The 19,019-nt window shown below is 38.5% G+C and overlaps 1 protein-coding gene across 1 annotated transcript; it reads left to right on the plus strand.

Moving 5' to 3' along the window:
* Positions 1 to 467: 467 nt before the first annotated feature.
* LOC113525606 (scavenger receptor cysteine-rich type 1 protein M130-like) lies at positions 468 to 17,377 on the plus strand. Its single transcript, XM_053241854.1, has 20 exons — positions 468 to 620; positions 5,848 to 6,159; positions 6,357 to 6,665; positions 6,780 to 7,094; positions 7,179 to 7,499; positions 7,666 to 7,995; positions 8,185 to 8,490; positions 8,689 to 8,754; positions 9,218 to 9,523; positions 9,717 to 9,773; positions 9,861 to 10,010; positions 12,119 to 12,238; positions 13,460 to 13,558; positions 14,252 to 14,314; positions 14,509 to 14,574; positions 14,685 to 14,762; positions 14,888 to 14,950; positions 15,050 to 15,112; positions 15,471 to 15,533; positions 15,921 to 17,377. The coding sequence occupies exons 1-20, from the start codon at positions 563 to 565 to the stop codon at positions 16,028 to 16,030; spliced, it is 3,255 nt and encodes a 1,084-aa protein (XP_053097829.1). The 5' UTR covers positions 468 to 562; the 3' UTR covers positions 16,031 to 17,377.
* Positions 17,378 to 19,019: the final 1,642 nt, after the last annotated feature.

A 19,019-nucleotide genomic window follows, 5' to 3' on the forward strand; every position in this document is an offset into this window, starting at 1 on the left:
TGTGTGTGTGTAGAAGGTGTGTTTAGCTGATGTAGTTGCAGTGTGCTGCAGTGGTTTATCAGTGTGTGTATCTGCTCTGTGCAGCTGTCAGGCATTAATGCTGTACCACAGCCGAGTGCTTCCTCTCTCTGAAATCACTGTGTGATGTGGTCGACTCTCATCAGTCACACACCTCAGAGACGGGAGGCGGAGCTCTGTTCCTCAGTCACACACCTCAGAGACGGGAGGCGGAGCTCTGTTCATCAGTCACACACCTCAGAGACGGGAGGCGGAGCTCTGTTCATCAGTCACACACCTCAGAGATGGGAGGCGGAGCTCTGTTCATCAGTGCTGACGTTATTTTGATATATATGGAGAAAGTGAAAAATGCCTCATCTGATTTGTTATTGAGGCTGTGTGATGATTTCCTCTCATCTTTCTAATAAGGTAACAGGGAGTATGATTGGCTGCCTCTCTCTCTCTGTCTGTCTCTCTGTCTGTAGGGGGCTGAGTGAGGGGACACACTTCTCTCAGTCTCTCTGGGCGAGTGGAGGTGAACACATCGTGTACAGCGAGGAGGGAGATGGAAATCTGTCTGACTTTTATTCTTCTCTCATCCACACTCACACTCACAGCAGCTGGTAAGTACACACTGATTATTCACACTAAAACATCACACACTTCTCTCTTTAACAGTAGGGACGATTTTTCATCATGAAATTTGACTGTAACTTTAAAAGCAGTGAAAATGTTTCATGTTTTATAAAATTTAAAACTTAAGTGTGAATGTACATACATGATCCTTAGATTAAGGTTGATTGTTTAGAAATGATTTATAGTGAGTAAAAACATGAGAAAATAGGTGTATAGTAAACATTATATAGCCATGAGTGTGTGTGCGCATGCACGTGTGTGTCTGTGAGCATGTAGCTTGTGTGTTTTTATGTGTGTGTGTGTGTATGTGTGAGTGAGTGTGTGTGCATTTTTTTGTCTTTAAAATAGTAAAAACAGAACAAAACTGTCTTTTTTTTCAACAAAACCACTTAGTGGGAGAGTGTCTGATTTATTACACTGATCATCACCATCTACTCTGATCATTACATTCGGTTGTTAACAATATACAGTGAGGTCCAAAAGTCAGAGAGCACACTGAAAAGCTGGGATTTTTTCCCATTTAAAATTGGAAAGAAACAGAAAGTTTTTAGAGTTTTGAAATATTTAAAATAAAGAAAGTAAATATTCAACATCTTGAATATTTAATATTGAAGATTGAGCATGTTAACTGCTTTGTACAAAAGGTCAGATTTTCCTCATGTCTAATCTCTTCTATTGATCAGACGACATTCTGATGGATTTGATCTAAAATGGATCATAATATTTTGCACAAACTAAATAAAATATTGTATAAAATATGTAAATATTTCAAATATTGTACTTTTCACTCAAGTTAATGTCAGTAATATAATTTGTAAAGAAAATTGTATTAAATTAGAAAAGAATGCAAAATAGTAGCATTTTCACTAGTGCTGTCAGACCTTCAGACGTCACTGTATATAATAGAATATTACTGTCTTTAACTATTACACTCTGCTTTTTAGATTACGATGACTACTCCGAGTATGACTATGGTGGGTTTCTGTTCATTTTCTTTGTTAGAATAAATTAATGAATATAAAAGCATTTATATATATTATAATGTTCACTATGACTTTAGCACCTCATGGAAACTTCAAATATCTGTGTTTTGCTGTAGACTATGAACCTGAGATTACAGCTGATCAGAAGACAGGTATGACAATAATGTGACAATTTGTGTGTGTGTATGTGTGTGTGTGAGAGAGAGCGAGAGAGAGCGAGAGAGGAAGGGGTCTTATTCATCTTTGAGTAATTGTTTGGGTAAGCTAAACTGACCTAAAAATTTCCAGATTTACAAAGGTTTCATAAATGCTGATTTATTTTGTATTCACGCGTATATGCTGATAATTGGCAATCACCCGTAAATTACCAGGCCTGTGCACGCCACAGATGATTTGCTTTTGGCGACACCCACAAGACTCTATAAAAGGCGAAATTCCCAGAGCGAAAAGTATATCCAGTATAAAAAAAGTATATCCAGAGTCACAGCACCTGAAAAGGCCAAAATATGGAGAGAAATTACAGAGGTGAATTCAATGTTATTCAGCGCAATATGTAAAGTCAAGAAAATGGTTTGACAAAAAAAAAAAGAGTCAAAAAAAATTACTGCTAATCACCAGTGTCGTTCTGCTAGCAGGAAATAAACCATGACAAAGCTTTTTCAAACTGACTAGATACTGTAACAAACAGAACTGACTTATAAAGCGGCCAGCCACTCCACCGTCAACAAACCTGAGTGAACACGTAAGAGTGGGGGGGCGACAGCATCCCAGCATCCCAGTTCACCACAACACTCTTTGCCTGTGAACCCTCCAGATCTTCTCCTTTACCTAAGAAAAACTATTCACAAAGCTTGACTAAACAAATATGTTTTCAGCCTAGACTTAAAGACTGAGACTGTGTCTGAGCCCCGAACACTAAGTGGAAGGCTGTTCCATAACTGTGGGGCTTTGTAAGAGAAAGCTCTACCCTCTGCTGTAGCCATCACTATTCGAGGTACCAACAAAGAGCCTGCACCTTTTGATCGAAGTAGGGGTGGCGGATCATAAAAGACCAAAAGTTTGATCAAGTACTGCAGCACGAGACCATTTAGTGCTTTATAGGTCAATAGTAGTATTTTATAATCAATGCGAAATTTGATTGGGAGCCAATGCAGTGTGGATAAGATAGGGGTGATGTGGTCATATCTTCTGGTTCTAGTAAGCACTCTGGCTGCTGCATTCTGGACTAACTGGAGCTTGTTTATGCTCCTACTGGAACATCCAGACAGTAAGGCATTACAATAATCCAACCTAGAGATAACAAAAACATGAACTAGTTTTTCTGCATCATATAGTGACATTATATTTTTTTTTATCTTAGCAATATGTCTGAGATGAAAGAAGGCTATCCTAGTAATATTATCTACAAATGAAATGAATGAATGAATATGAGCTTCAAATGAAAGAATGGAGTCAATAATCACACCAAGGTCTTTTACTGCTGCACATGATGAAACAGAAAGGTCATCCAGAGTTATTATGTAATCAGAAAGCTTGCTTCTAGCTGCATGTGGTCCTAGTACAAGTACTTCTGTCTTGTCAGAATTAATTAAAATGAAGTTAATAAGTGTCCAGTGCCTAATGTCCATTACATATTCCTCAACTTTATTAAGCTGGTGTTTGTCATCTGGCTTTGCTGAAACATACAACTGTGTGTCATCAGTGTAACAGTGGAAGCTAATACCATGTTTATGAATAATTTTGCCCAGAGGTAGCATATATAAAGAAAAGAGCAATGGGCCTAAAACAGAACCTTGTGGAACACCAAACTTTACCTTAGTATTCAATTCAATTTCAACTCAATTTCATTAGTATAGCGCTTTTAACAGTGAATATTGTCACAAAACAGCTTTACAGAAATAAATACATTCAGGATATAAATTGTAAATGTACGAATTTATCCCTAATTAGCAATCCAGAGGTGATGGTGGTGAGGAAAAACTCCCTGAGACGATATGAGGAGAGGAACCAGACTCAAAAGGGAACCCATCCTCATCTGGGTGACACCAGATAGTGCGATTATAAATAAATCCCTTCTATAACTGTGTTTTACATGGACAACTAGTGCAATTGTATAACCAGGGAAGTATTATGCATAGAGAATTCACCATTTACATCAACAAACTAATAATGATCAGTCAAATAAGACCTGGGTCAGGAGAGGGCCATTCCCTTAATGCCAACAACATTTTCTACTCTACTGAGGAGAATAGTATGATCAGTGGTATCAAAAGCTGCACTAAGGTCAAGCAACACAACCCTGATCAGAGGCCAGTAGTAGGTCATCTACCACTTTAACCAGCGCTGTCTCTGTGCTATGATGAGGCCTAAATCCTGACTGATACATTTCATGAATGTTATTCCTATGTAGGTAAGAGCATAGCTGCTGTGCTACAACCTTTTCTAGGATCTTGGAAATAAATCGGAGGTTTGTTATTGGTCTATAGTTAGCTAACAGGGGTTGAGGTCAGGTTTTTTAATCAGGGATTTGATAACTGCTAGTTTAAATGTTTTAGGTACATAGACAGTGCTAAGGGAAGAATTGATTATTTTAGAAAAAGTTCGATTGTTTCAGGAATTATCTGTTTGAAGAAACATGTAGGTAAAGGATCTAGTATACAGGTTAATGATTTTGATTATGAAATTAGTGAAATTAGTTTGGTCTCTCAAAGGGGAGTAAAACCTTCTAATCATTGATCTGATATTGTTATATTATTATCTACAGGGTTAGTTATAAAACTGTCTAGTTTTAAATTAATAATCTGAATTTTTTTGCCTGATATTTTCAATTTTGCCATTGAAAAAATTCATGAAGTCATCACTGCTATATAATGACCGTGTGCATGTTTCTGTTGGGGTCTTATTCCTAGTTAATTTTGCTACAGTATTAAATAAGAATCTAAGATTATCTTTGATATCTTCAATTAGAGTGGAGAGATACACTGATCTAGCAGCACTAAGAGCTTTTCTATAGTTCAGTAGGCTCTCCTTCCATGCTATTTGAAATACTACCAATTTAGTTTGACGCTGTTTACATTCTAATTTTTGACTGGTCTGTTTTAAGGTGTGTGTGGTCATTATACCAGCGTGCTAGCTTTTCCTCTCTAATTATTTTTCTTTTAAGTGGAGCTACCTTATCTAGCGTGTAGCAGAATGTTGACTCTAAGCATTCAGTTGCCTGATCAAGTTATTTGGGATTGGACAGTGATCCAATCATGGTTGATAACTCTGGGAGATTACTGATAAAACTCTGTGCAGTAGATGACATGAATGTAAGTTTGACGTGGTAGCATGGCAAGGTGCATATATTATGATTGACACATTTTAAATGAGATGATGTAATGATCTGAGATAGCTTCAGACTGTGGAAATGTGACTATATTTTTTATATTTAATCTGAATTTTAGTGTTTGATCAAGAGTGTGACCACCATTATGAGTGGATCCTATTACATTCTGATTAACCCTTACTGAATCCGCTCTTCTCAGAGGGTCTTCCGGGTTGTTAAAATGAACATTAAAGTCATGAATATTAAAGTAAGAGCACATAACTGATATATATTATAGGACATAATAAACATTATATAGCCATTTGTATCTCTTTCCTCTCTCTCTCTCTCTCTCTCTCTCTCTCTCTCTCAGACAGTGTGAGGTTGGTGAATGGTGGAAGTCGCTGTGCTGGGAGAGTGGAGGTTCTTCATGATGGACAGTGGGGAACAGTGTGTGGTGATGAGTGGGATATGGATGATGCTGCAGTGGTGTGTAGAGAGCTGCGCTGTGGGCAGCCTGTAGGTGCACTAAGTGATAAAGCTCATTTTGGACCAGGTTCAGGACCAATCTGGATGGATGATGTGGCCTTTAATGGATCGGAGTCGACACTGAAGAATTGTAGCTCAGCAGGTTGGGGCATAAATAACTGTGGTCATCATGAAGATGCTGGAGTTACCTGCTCAGGTAAAATGATGTATTTAGAAAAATCAATTAGTGTTAAATTATTAGCCTGATTGATTTGACTAATTTAATTACATTAGTGGATATATTTTCATTGCTATTATTATAATCTTCAAATTTAAAACATTTTGCTTTACACTGGAATGATTTTTTGATATTCTGCCTTGTTGAAAATTTGCACAATATTTTCACATTTTAACCATGACAGAAAACAGGTGTGAAATAATCTCTCTCTCTCTCAGACAGTGTGAGGTTGGTGAATGGTGGAAGTCGCTGTGCTGGGAGAGTGGAGGTTCTTCATGAGGGACAGTGGGGAACAGTGTGTGGTGATGAGTGGGATATGGATGATGCTGCAGTGGTGTGTGGAGAGCTGCGCTGTGGGGAGGCTGTAAATGCACCAAAATTCGGTCATTTTGGACCAGGATCAGGACCAATCTGGATGGTTTACGTGGAATGTAGAGGATCAGAGTCGACACTGAAGAACTGTAGATCATATAGGAAGGGGGAACGTTATGGCTGTGATCATATACATGATGCTGGAGTCACCTGCTCAGGTAAACTGCTGTATTAAGAAAAAATGTTACAATTAGTTATATAATTATTATGATTGATTTGACTAATTTGAGTCATACAGTTAAATCATTTTCATGTTTAGATTTTATTTTATTTTTGCAACTACACTGGAATGACATCTTGAGATTCTGTCTTGTTGAAAATTTGCACAGTATTTACACAATGAAATAAAACACAGGTGAAAATGTGAGACTCACTGCTGGTCCTCACCGGTGCTCTGGGAGAGTGGAGGTGTTTCATGGAGGTTCCTGGTCCACAGTGTGTGATGCTGACTTTGACCAGCAGGATGCAGAGGTTGTGTGTCTGGGCTGTGGGATTCCTGTGGAGGTGCTGGGATCAGCTGCTTTTGGCCGAGGGGAGGGTCAGGTGTGGACAGAGGAGCTTCAGTGTAGAGGCAACGAATCTGAGATTTACTTCTGTCCAACATCATCTTCACTCAAACACTCAAACTGCTCCCATTACAACGATGTGGGATTAATATGTTCTGGTTAAGTATCATGATTTAACTTCTGTTTAAATAGAGACCACATACCTGTCAATCAAACTTTAAGGTGTCTTTGTTAATTTTCCTCTTTCACTGAGCTCTTGGCTGTTTGTTCAGGTCACACAGAGGCTCGGCTGGTGAACGGATCGGACTCCTGTTCTGGTCGAGTGGAGCTCCGGTACCTCAGTGAGTGGGGCACAGTTTGTGCTGTAGGCTGGGATATGAGAGCTGCAGATGTTCTCTGTGCACAGCTGGATTGTGGGAGTGCTGTTGCTGTGGTGGAGGTGGACTGGTTTGGGGAGGGGAGTGGCCACATCTGGGCTGATGTGTTTGATTGTCAGGGGAATGAGACACACCTATCACAATGTGGCATCTCATCATGGAGTCGAGCTGCATGCTCTCATAAACACGATGCTGGAGTCATCTGTAATGGTGAGATATTAACATCACGTACACCACGTTAGTGAATAAAGTCAGTGTTCATTAGAATATTTAAATGATGTTCTTCTGCTTCAGGATCATCCGTGGCGTTTCATGAGGGGCGAGTGCGGTTGTCTGGAGGGAGCGAGTGTCAGGGGGAGGTGGAGATTTATTTCAGGCAGGACTGGAGGAGAGTTCTCCTGGACTCGTGGAGTCTGTCTGAGGCGTCTGTGCTCTGCAGACAGCTGGGCTGTGGCTCCGTGCTGAACTACCGCTCCTCTCCATCCACCACTGAACACAAACACATGTGTGTAACGGGTTTCAGCTGCTCTGGGAGTGATGCTCATCTCGGGAACTGCAGCAGTGCACAAACTGTCAACTGCAGCTCTGGGGAACAGCTGTACATCACCTGCTCAGGTAAGCAGCACAAGACCTAGAAACAACAGTAATATATTTTTTAAAGTGTCCTATTAAATATACAGAGTAATTACATATGCTACAAATATATATTAGTCTTATATGATTTAAGAAGTAAAGAAAAGATAAATCACTTGCTCTTTACATATTTTGGGCCATACTGCAGGTATCTTTAACCCCGCCCACAGCTCCATCAGGCTGGTTGGTTCTGGGGGAGACTGTGCAGGAAGGCTGGAGGTTTTCCACAGCGGCTCGTGGGGGACAGTGTGTGATGACTCGTGGGATATTGAGGATGCGCAGGTGGTGTGCAGACAGCTGCAGTGTGGAGAGGCCCTCAGTACCCACATACCAGCCTGGTTTGGTCCTGGAACTGGGTCCATATGGCTGAATGAGGTGGAGTGTGAGGGGAACGAGACGTCCCTGTGGAACTGCAGATTTCAGCTGTGTGAAGAGGGAGAATGTGGACACCAGGAGGACGTAAGAGTCATGTGCTCAGGTACAGAGTAATTTACGTGTACATTAATATGTACAGCATTATCTCCATGTGTCAAATTATCTCCATTTTCAAATTGGGGACCCATGATCCAAAAATCATGATACAAGTAATTAAAATACTAGTTATGTATGTAACAAATTTATATTTATTCCAAATTTGTACTCAGTAAAATCATTCTTCTTCCACCAGAGTTTAAAGAGATCCGACTCACGGAGGGCTGTGAGGGGAATCTGGAAGTGTTCTACAATGGAACCTGGGGTAATGTGTGTCACAATCAGATGGATGATGAGACAGTAAACATGGTGTGTCGAGAGCTGAACTGTGGAAGAAGTGCCAGTCTGTCAAACACTGAAGCACGAGTAAAATCTGCTCCTAACTGGCTGGATTATCTGAAGTGTAGGAAACACGACTCTAACCTGTGGCAGTGTCCATCTTTACCCTGGGGACAGAACAGCTGTGATAATCGTGATGAGGTGGCTCGTATTACCTGCACAGGTGGGTGGATTCAGACTTTTCTGGTTCTGTACATTGCCATAAACTGCAGTGTTTCATTGTGAATAGTGTATAACTAATGTTGCTGAAATATGAAGTGTATTTGGCAAAAAATAATTTTAAAAGTCTGAGAAAAGTCTGCTCTGAGAGATAAACCTGCATGTGAAACTTTTCATTAATGCATGTATTTTATTACTGCAGATGATGGAAAGTCTCTACATACACAAGAAAATTGCTCTTCATTTCCCTCTCAGAAACATCGCTCAAGTAAGGATATATAAGGAAAAGCTTTTAGTACTGTTCTTCATTTGCATTTTGTAGTGACAGAAGATATTTCCTCATGTGTTTATAAAATAATTTTCCGAGGAATTTAATTCATTTCCTCATATAACCATCCTGAGGGCATCAACCTTCCTCACATTTCATGAAAATTAAACCAACAGAGATAAAATCAGTGAACTGAACCCAAAGCTGATCTTACTGCTTCAAATAAAAAAGCCAGTTTATTTATTTATTCATAACAAGCTTCAGTAAGCTAGTTAATTTCAGGATGTGTGTAATTAGTTGGTATAAGACTCTTTTTCAGAACACTGCAAAAGCTGTTTTTGGTAAACTAGACCATGTTGAGTGTAATATAAGGTTATATTATCATTGTGTTGTAGTAAGCTGTGTGACTGGAGCTGTTATTCAGCGTTGGTGTGTTTCCTCATGTGTGATGTGTGTGATGTAGAGCACTGGTCTCTCAGGCTGAGTGGAGGAAAGGGAAGCTGCTCTGGGAGGTTGGAGGTGTATCATAACGCTACGTGGGGCTCCGTTTGTGATGATCAGTGGAACATCAGGAACGCTCAGGTGGTGTGCAGACAGCTGGGCTGTGGGTCGGCACTGAGTGCTGATAGGAATGTTTCGTTTGGTGCTGGTGAAGGGACTATCTGGCTGAACAGAGTGAAGTGTCGAGGGGATGAGATTCACCTGTGGGACTGTCATCATTCCCTGAAGAAACACACTGACTGCTCTCATGCTGGAGTCACCTGTGCAGGTCAGAGGGGTGTGCTAACTTTTCAGCTTTCTGTCTCCACTCATTACACTTTTCTCCCAGTGTTAAGCCTTTTATTCATAATCTTAGATGTTAGCTTGAAAGCTCAGACCCTAAACTGTAATACACTAATTTGCATGTCATAAAAACATAAAAGATTGAATTAACTGAATGTTTTTTTTTTCTGTATGTCAAGACTTATCTGTGTCCGCTGCAATTAAACCCATGTCAACAACACACACCACCATGACAGGTACAATATTTATTACCGTCTGCTATTTTTCTAAATATTCATGAACACACTGTCCTGTGAATGGTCTTTTCTCTGATTTAATTTCAGTAAATCAGTTAATGAGTATTCCCACTCTAAAACCAACACCTGGAGCTCCATCCACCCCTCCACAGCTTCTCTTTGTGTTGGGATTGCTGCTCTTCCTGGCCTTAGTGCTTCTGCTGGTACTGTTTCACCAGAACAGAGTGCTCAAGAGAGGTACCACACATTCACAGATTCATCTCCACTCTAGTTTATGGACATTGACCTCGCTGGCTCAGTCCTAAATTGCATTAGATCTTAATTAAATACTGTGTTACACCGGATACTAATACATTTAAACATCATGCAGTATCTTGTGGGATTCCACAAAGCTCAATACTGGATCCTCTTTTATTTAAGCATTACATGCTTTTTTTAACCTTATGATCAAATAACATTTCATGACTTTTTATCAATATACAGTTAACAAGCAGTGATCTGCATATTAGCACATGATGACTAGATGAAATTAACAGAAAATTGGTCTTTTTTCACTAAAAGGAGTGTTCACATCAAATTTCAGTCCTGGCCCAATTATACTCTCTTCAATAACCGGGTTTAAAATATTTTTAAAAATCTGGCCTTTCATGAGGCTCACATAGAAGAATTCAGTCGGTAACATTTGCACAGTCTCATGATTCCTTGTGTGTTCACAACAGTTCTTCACTTCATCTACACATGGAGTCCATTGCCATGCTATTTTTTCCCCTCATTTTAAAATGTACTTCACCACAAAAAAAAACATGTAGATTACATATTTCTCTTCTTGAATGATGCAAACATTATTTGAAGCAATTGTTACTTCAGTGGACAGAATATTTTTGACTACTTTTGAGAAAAAATAATGCAAATTACTTACTTGCAGCTGGGGAGATCAAGATCAAACGATTCGTCATGCATGTGATTTTCCATGATAGGGTCACTTTTGAATTATAATAAAAGTAGCTCTCAGAATGTAACCTTTGCGATTGTTACTCCTCTGTCACGGACTGAATTAACGTTTGCCTTGGAGTGGGGTTCCTTAAATCTGGACTAACTGATCCAAAAAAAAAAATCCAAAATCCTTCCCAGATAATAACAACAAGGTGGTTATGAGTTAAATTTCCTGTGGAACTCAGTGTTAGTGAATCCATTATTTGATGAACAGTGAGGGGTGTTGCTAACTTTATGCTAAATTCTCAACTGGGATAAAGCATTGTTTTTGGTATTGTGGGATTGTTTTCTGTGCACTTTTGTAGTGTTTTCTGAAATAAAATAATTCTAACTGAAAAATAACAAATCTAAAAACACCGTGATTGCTTATAGAGTTATTTTATTTTAATTTTTTTTAATTGGTTACTTTATACAATCTTTTTTTTTTAAAAAAAACCTTCATGAAATTTTGTTATTTTGATATGTTTACATCACACTCAAATGTGCCCACTTTCTGTACAATATGCCTTATGTTTAAAGGACCACCTTAATTCAATTCAATTCATTTCAATTTTATTTGTATAGCACTTTTAACAATGGCTCTGAGATGAAATGAGGATGACACCTTGACTTTGAAACCTTGAAACATTAGACTGGACTTGATGCACTTACTGCAGTGCATTACTGTTTCCACAGTATGATTATTATTGTAAAGTATGGAATAGCAGGCAGGTTGCTAGTGTGACAGGTGCTCAGTGTGTTTAATTATGGAGAATCCAACAATCATATAATGATAGTGTATAGCGTAGACTAACACACAAGAAGGCAGAGCCAAACAGGGATATTCCATATTTTAAACCAAGAGAAACAGATGAGGGTCAAACCAGAGAAACCAAAAACAAGAGCTTGGACGTAATTGGACAAATGCATGATAAGAGTTTGTGAAGATACACAGACACAACAGAGTATATATAGACAAACTAATCATAGGCTTAACAAAGAACAGATAAACACAGTTGGGCAACCAACCAATGACAGGACAGGAGCAAAAACAGGACTAGAACTAAAACAAAGGCACATGGCAAAAAATAGCACATTATGTGAAATTAGCGCTCGTCGGATTGGTAGTTATATAAAATGGTCAGACACCTGCTGTCAGAATCCCTAAAACAGAAAAAAGTTTCATATCACAGGCTCATAGGCTCCATGAGGTTTAAAACATAACACTTTTTAGAAGACTTCAATATTGCCTTTCCTTATTATTTATTTCTGTTTTGCTCTGGTGTTAAACAATTATTATTATTATTATTATTATTATTATTGTAACTATCTAAATATGATGAGCCCTGTGTTTTTCTCCATCTTGACCCCAGTTCTCTCTAAGACTCAGCCTGAGGTAGTCTATGAGGAGATCAATCATAGACAACACACTACTTATGAGGCAATCAACCACAGATACAGCATTAGAAGAACCACAAGCTCAAATCAAAGAAGTGAGTACATGCGTATGGTCATAAATATCTATTAAAGTTTTATTTGGTGCCAGAGGTAAAACTGTAAGTTTGAGTTTTCCAACTTGGGGAAGTCTTCAGGACAGAGGAGTTTACACTTTGCTGTTTCTTTGTAAGAAGTCAAGATGTGTTTTTTGTCTTATTAACTTCATGAAAGAAAAAAGAGTTTCTTGTGAGGGAACGACTGTTTATAGTTGTGATGGCGTAAGTAAGAACAGGAGCTAAATAGTTTTGCCGAGGCTCCAAATTACCTGCGTAATAATTATAAATGGATAAAAACTATGGCATGTGGTAAATTTTGTAGTCGTTGGCAATTTCCTGTGGGATAAGAGTAATAAAACCTTTGGGGACATGCTGTTATACAGGGCTGGATTTAGGGGGTGCTGAGTTTGGCTCCTCCCCCTAATGCTTGCCTCAAGAATTTTTCAGACCCCTTTATCATGTACATTAATTAAATCAAACTCAAGGCCCACAGGGGAAAATACGGCTCACTGTCTCGTTTCATTCGGCCTGAATGAGCTTGAAAAAAGGGTGAAACAGCTTGTAGTACTAATAGTCTACATTTCACACTATCTGAAATTCTCACTGTGTTGTAGCTCCACTTTACAGCGAGTGAGAGCTCACATCTCACAGTGTTGAAACGCAGATAAAACTCAACACCTCGTTTGAGATAAGTCAGACTCACATCTAAAACGATTCAGCAATCTGTGATGTAAGGACATACCAAAAAATAAACCCTGATTGTTTCATGATATTTTAATGGCACAATCTACCATTAAACAATCTTGCCATTATTAATAATGTTCCCATAAAATACCTTTATAACAGTTTTACTGAAAAGAATTAAAATGGCATGTTAAAAATAGGAGAAATTACATCTTACATCTTATAAATAGTGATATAATTTCTTTTCCTCTTACAGAAGTAAACCTCCAGCAGGCGACTTCATCGGCTTTCACCTCGATAATGCAATGGTTGTAGAGTAGCTATCTGGCTAGTAGCTTTCAAAAACAAATGGGAAAATGCACGATTCTAATTGGTTAATCCTTTTTCTCGCTATAGCAGCTTGTAGCCAATAAAATGGGATTAAACAAGTCAGCTCCATCACACCACCCTGTAACCAAGCATTTTATTATAACAGCAACAGACATTATTATTATTATTATTATTATTATTATTATTATTATTATGATCCACTCCCAGTTGTCTCTAAGAGGAGGCGTAAGACTCAGCCTGAGGCAGTCTATGAGGAGATCAACCACAGACACATCACTAGAAGAAGCACGAGCTCCAGTCAAAGAGGTGAGTGATATGTGGACTGTTCTACATCACACTTATTGTATTCTATTTAAACTTGTAGCTGAAATTCACTGCATGCAAATGATCAAATCACTCAATACAAAATACACACCTCAATGCAAACTCAGTGCTTAAAGCAACATTTTCCCCAAAATCCAGTGTGATTTATTTCTTTACAACAAATAAATAAAAATAAGGCAAATGTGTGTGAGAGGAAATGTGCAGTTAGAGTACATGTGGTGATAAATGTCTATGAAAGCCTTATTTGGTGTGTGTGGGTGTGTGTGTGTGTGCGCGTGTGTGCTTTACTGAACAGGTGCATCTCCCCGCTCTCCCTGTGTGTGTGTCTTGTATCCATGTGTCTGAATGTGTGGTTTATGACATGTATTTTAGTGGATGTTTTATAGGAATTGTGAGTCCCCATAAACAACTGTGGTTGCTGGGTGTCCTGATAAACACTTAATACTTGAATCTGTGTGTTTTCTTGAATGGGAGTGAGTGTGTGAAATATCTGCTTTTCTGAACACATCTCATGACGTGTATGTGTGTGTGTAGTGTGTGACATCTATTAAATATTGTAATAAAACCTTTAAACTTGAATAATGTTCCTGCTGGTGTGTGTGTGTGTGTGTGTGTGTGTGTCTGTGTGTGAAATATCTGAAGACGTCTCATGACTGTCCTGCTCTCCTCTAACAGGAAGTCTCCTCTCTGAAGAACAGCATTCTGGGTATGAGGAGGTGGATGATGAGCTTCTCTCAGGTAAAAAAGGCCAGAGTGTGAGTTTGTCTAACTCCATTAACTGAAAGATATTAGAATTACAATTAAAAATCAGAATTTATCTTTAGCTTTGATAAATTTATAGAAATTTATCAAAACTTCTTTGGATGAGGAATTTATTGAGTATAAATGTGTAATTAATAAATAAATAAATAAATAAAATGTTCTTTTTCCAGTAAAGTCTGGGATTGGAGAAAAGGCTGAGTATTATGATGATGTCATCGACACCAGTGACTTCATAAGTGGGTGCAGTTGTTAACTGATCACATAAATTTACTGACTTCACATTAAACCATGAGGTCAGAATGTGATGGAGCTGTTTGTACAGACCCTCTGCTTTTATTTAATTTAGGTGATACAGGAAGAGTTGACCCACCAGGGGACTACGATGATGCCGTCACTGCTGGACCGATCCCTGATAACGTGGATGGTGTGCTTCTGTTTTGGGATTACATGTATACGATGTCATTTTGCATTGTGTCATCAAATACACAGTGTACAAACTGCTACTTCAGTAAACTTTAAATATCTTTAAATATCTGTGTTTTGGTGTAGGGGATGAAGCAGAGAATTATGATGACGCCATTACAGCTGATCAGAAGTCAGTTATACTGACAGGTATGATAATAATGTGACAGTATTGCATCCACAAGCATCCAAATGATCATTAATGACATTAATGTGGATTTAATAGCTTTTATCTCTACATTCTGACAGAGGACGTGTCCGAGAACTATGATGATGCAGTTTCCATGGAAACAAACCCAAACATCATCACAGGTCAGTTTTTTCTGGAAATAGACAAAAATGAAAAGCTGGTGAGGGAACCACTGTTTATAGCTGCTATGACATAAGTGATAAAAGGAATTTATTTTTCCAAAGCTCTACAACATTATCTGTAAATATAAATGGATAAAAAGTATGACGTCTAATTCTTTAATAAATGAAAAACTGCAATTGTTGGCAAATTCCCATGGTATAAGAGGAATAAAACACTTGGGGACATGCTGTTATAGTTAAATGATCAACGTTAGGGTGGTAGCAGTAACTCAGCTTCATCACACCACCCTGTAACTCAGTATTTTACTATAACAGCAACACACACAGTGCTTTATTACTTATTCATTTATTTCTTCAGTAGACAGTCCAGAAGATTATGATGATGTCATCACTGAGGAACAGGATGTAGGAGAGACAGAAGGTGAGTGAGATGTTTATTCTGGTAATGTACGTGAGTGCAAAGGCAGCAAAGTTAAAGCGGGACTATATTATATACGATATATAATATAAATATCAGCTTTCTGTTTTGTAATCTCCATTCTGTCATTTAACAAGTGCAGCCATATTTATTAAACAGTTTAGATAAGACCTATATTTATGTCTCATTTACTTCCACATCTTATATACATGGCCTGTGTTAATATTAAGAAAGCTGAATTGATAAATTGCCTTTTTTTTTGCTTTTTTATTGCTAGAATATTAAAGACATTCCTACATAGTGTATCATTTACTGAATTTTTAAGGTTTTACATAACAATTAATACAATACAAAGGATATATTAAAGAGGTAAATGTATTTATTTTACAGAATATGATGATGTGGAGAAGAAATCTCAGAAAGACAGGGACCATGTGACTGAGACACGCCACCAAAGGCCTTTTCTCAGGAAATTACACTTTTTTAAACGCAAAAAATGATTTTATTATACTTCCAAAAATGTCATGTTTTCTCAAATGTGTTCATTTTCCCCTAGTTATTAGCAAATAGAGTAGGGAGAGTTAAATCACCTTTCATCTTACCTAATGCAATGTCTCCAGCTTTTCTTTTACAACACTTTTTATTTCTTAAAACAATCTTGTTTATTAATTTTTTTTAAAAAAAGACACAAATTACCTTTATGTTCAATGCTATTATTTTAGCTATAAACCATAGTTGAACTGGATTAGAGAATTCTGTTCTGCTCATTATCTGGTCATGGTGTATAGCCGCCACCTAGTGGCCATTTTCAATATTGCAGTTTTGTTATTCTTCCATACGCTGTGTTGATTTAGTTCGGTAACAGTCAACGTGCAGCATCGGCTTCAATTCAGCTCACAAACAGTCATTGCCTTGGAGAAAGATATGCCTGTAAGTTTGCTGACTATTTGTAAGCGATCTATAAGAGTGTTATGTGGTAACATAATATTACTTCTTGAAAGTGAAGTTTGTGATCGATGTAATATGATAATGTGAGAAAGTTTTCCATCACATCTATACGCACATGCAGACTGTACGCATTCATATACATATGTATATCAAACGAATTAATGTAATTTCATTTCTTGTTTATTGTATTACAGTTTTACAACAAAGGAAAAGAGCAATCCCAGAAGTAAACGTTCTGGAAAGGATAAACTATTTTTGTGTGTTTGTTAGCTAGCTGTCTAGCTTCTTCAGAGTGATGCAGTTGAGAGGACAGCATAAATTCCTTCATGAAATTTTCATACTATGACATGCTAATTAGATAGTTTGCTATATTGCATTTTTTATTGTTGCAGTTTTTAGGTAGCTGGCTATGTTGCAAGCCAGATATAGTATATGCAAGTATCATAAATATATACACAGGTTTCATTAAGTATTCTCAGATTTTCATTTTAAATTCTCAGGTTTCATTCAGGATTCACAGGTTTGTTTCCTTATTCTCAGGAATTTGTTTTATTTTCTAAGGTTTCATACAATATTCTCAGATTCTTTGTTTTATAATCTCAGGTTTAATTCAATATTCTCACTTTTTAAATGAGTGATGGCCAGTTAATTTTAATATTACATCTTATTAAACAATATACAAGCAAATGTGACTTTTTAGCTTTCCAGAATGAGAACAAGTAAATATTTTGAATTCTGCATAGTTTTATTTGCTCTTTTGCCTATTGTGTAACAATCACCTATTTTTATACATTCAATGAAATAAAAATTCTTTGATTATTTTTAGTATAATGTGATGATGTGTGTTTGAGTTGAGTGAGTGGCTCTTGTAGTGATGAATCTGTGGTCAATGTCCTTATAGAACATCTCAGGCAGTAAAAAATAAATAAATGTTTATGTACTGATCAGAAGGTTGTGAGTTCGAATCCCAGCACCACCTTCAGCTCGACCCTTAACCCTCGACACCTCCACTGTATAATAAAAACTTCAGGTAAACGAATAAACGTAAATGTATACACACACACACACACACACACACACACACAGAGCTGCTCTCTCTCCTAACTCTCCGATATACAGATTCTTAGACACACACAGGTATAAAGTGTTTAGCAGGACACCCAGTTACTGCCACGGTTTATGTGGACTCACCTTTCCTAACATTCCATGAATTAAATTCCTGTCAGAAACACACACACACACACGAGAACATCCCTAGGTTACGTCTCTAACCATGGTTCCCCGAGGGAACGAGACGCTGCGTCGACAATGCTTTGGGAATGCCTCTGCGTGACCACGCTCTGAATCACGTGTAATCCATCCAACGGAATCGTGTGACGTCACCAGCGGGATGACGTAGCGACCCGCAAGTATAAAAGCGCATGTGGTGGAACCATGCTTACAGACATAACCTAGGGACGTTCCCCTTCGGGAACTCGAGCTGGGAACTTTGGGAACGAGTATCCAACGTCACCAGACTGACAAATCCCTGCCTAGTGTTGAAGGGCACAACTAGGTTGAGAGAACTGAGGAGCCAGTAGTGGCATCGAGGTCAAGGCTGTAAAACCTGATGAAAGACAGAGGGGTGGACCATCCCGCAGCATTGCAGATATCCTGGAGAGAAACACCAGAAGAGAAGGTATTGGAGGCTGCCATACTTCGGGTAGAATGAGCCTTGACCCCCAATGGAGAGGGGAGATCAGAGGACTTGTAAGAAGTAGTAATAGCATCCACTATCCACCTGCTGAGAGTCTGCTTGTTCGCAGGAAGACCCTTCTTATAAGGACCGTAGTAGACAAATAGCTGGTCTGACTTCCTCCACAGGGCAGCTCTGTGGACGTATGTGTCCAGTGCTCGCACCGGACACACACAATTAAGCTTTTTCTGGTCATGGTCCCGAAAGGGAGGTGGACAGAATGCCTGAAGCACGACTGGCCATGGAACCACAGAGGGCACCTTAGGAACATACCCCAGTGTAGGAATCGAGACTATCAAATTAAGGAAACTAACTGTCTCTACAACCACACAGAGGACAAAGACATTCCTTCACACCCAACGGACCTAAGATGGCTCCGGCCTGTCTAGATTAAACGACAGGTCGTTAAACATTAAGGGATGATAACGGTCATCGGAATGCAAGAAACCCCGAAAAGAGGGTGTAAATTACTCCTCCGTGGGACTAACCTTGGATTGACCACCCTTAACAGATGCCTTTTGTTTGGATTAGGGAACTGGTTGAGATTTATTACACTAAACCCTACTCAGCTTCAAGTGACCTTTTGTTCCCAACTGAATCAGCAAAAGGGCCCCAGACCTGAGACTCCTCCACTTCTTGGAATGTCTTTTTCTTTCTCTGCATCTGCCTTATTTTATTTCAATATAATCGCTCAGTTTGTGTTAAATCTGTATGGGGAATATGCATTCCCACAACCTGTATTAAACCAGAGGGCAAGAGTTAACTTACACTTCAGCCACGGCGACTTCTCACATGGTGGGAAGTCC

This window comes from Pangasianodon hypophthalmus, chromosome 18, assembly GCF_027358585.1.
Source record: "Pangasianodon hypophthalmus isolate fPanHyp1 chromosome 18, fPanHyp1.pri, whole genome shotgun sequence".
Taxonomy (NCBI): Eukaryota; Metazoa; Chordata; class Actinopteri; order Siluriformes; family Pangasiidae; genus Pangasianodon; species Pangasianodon hypophthalmus.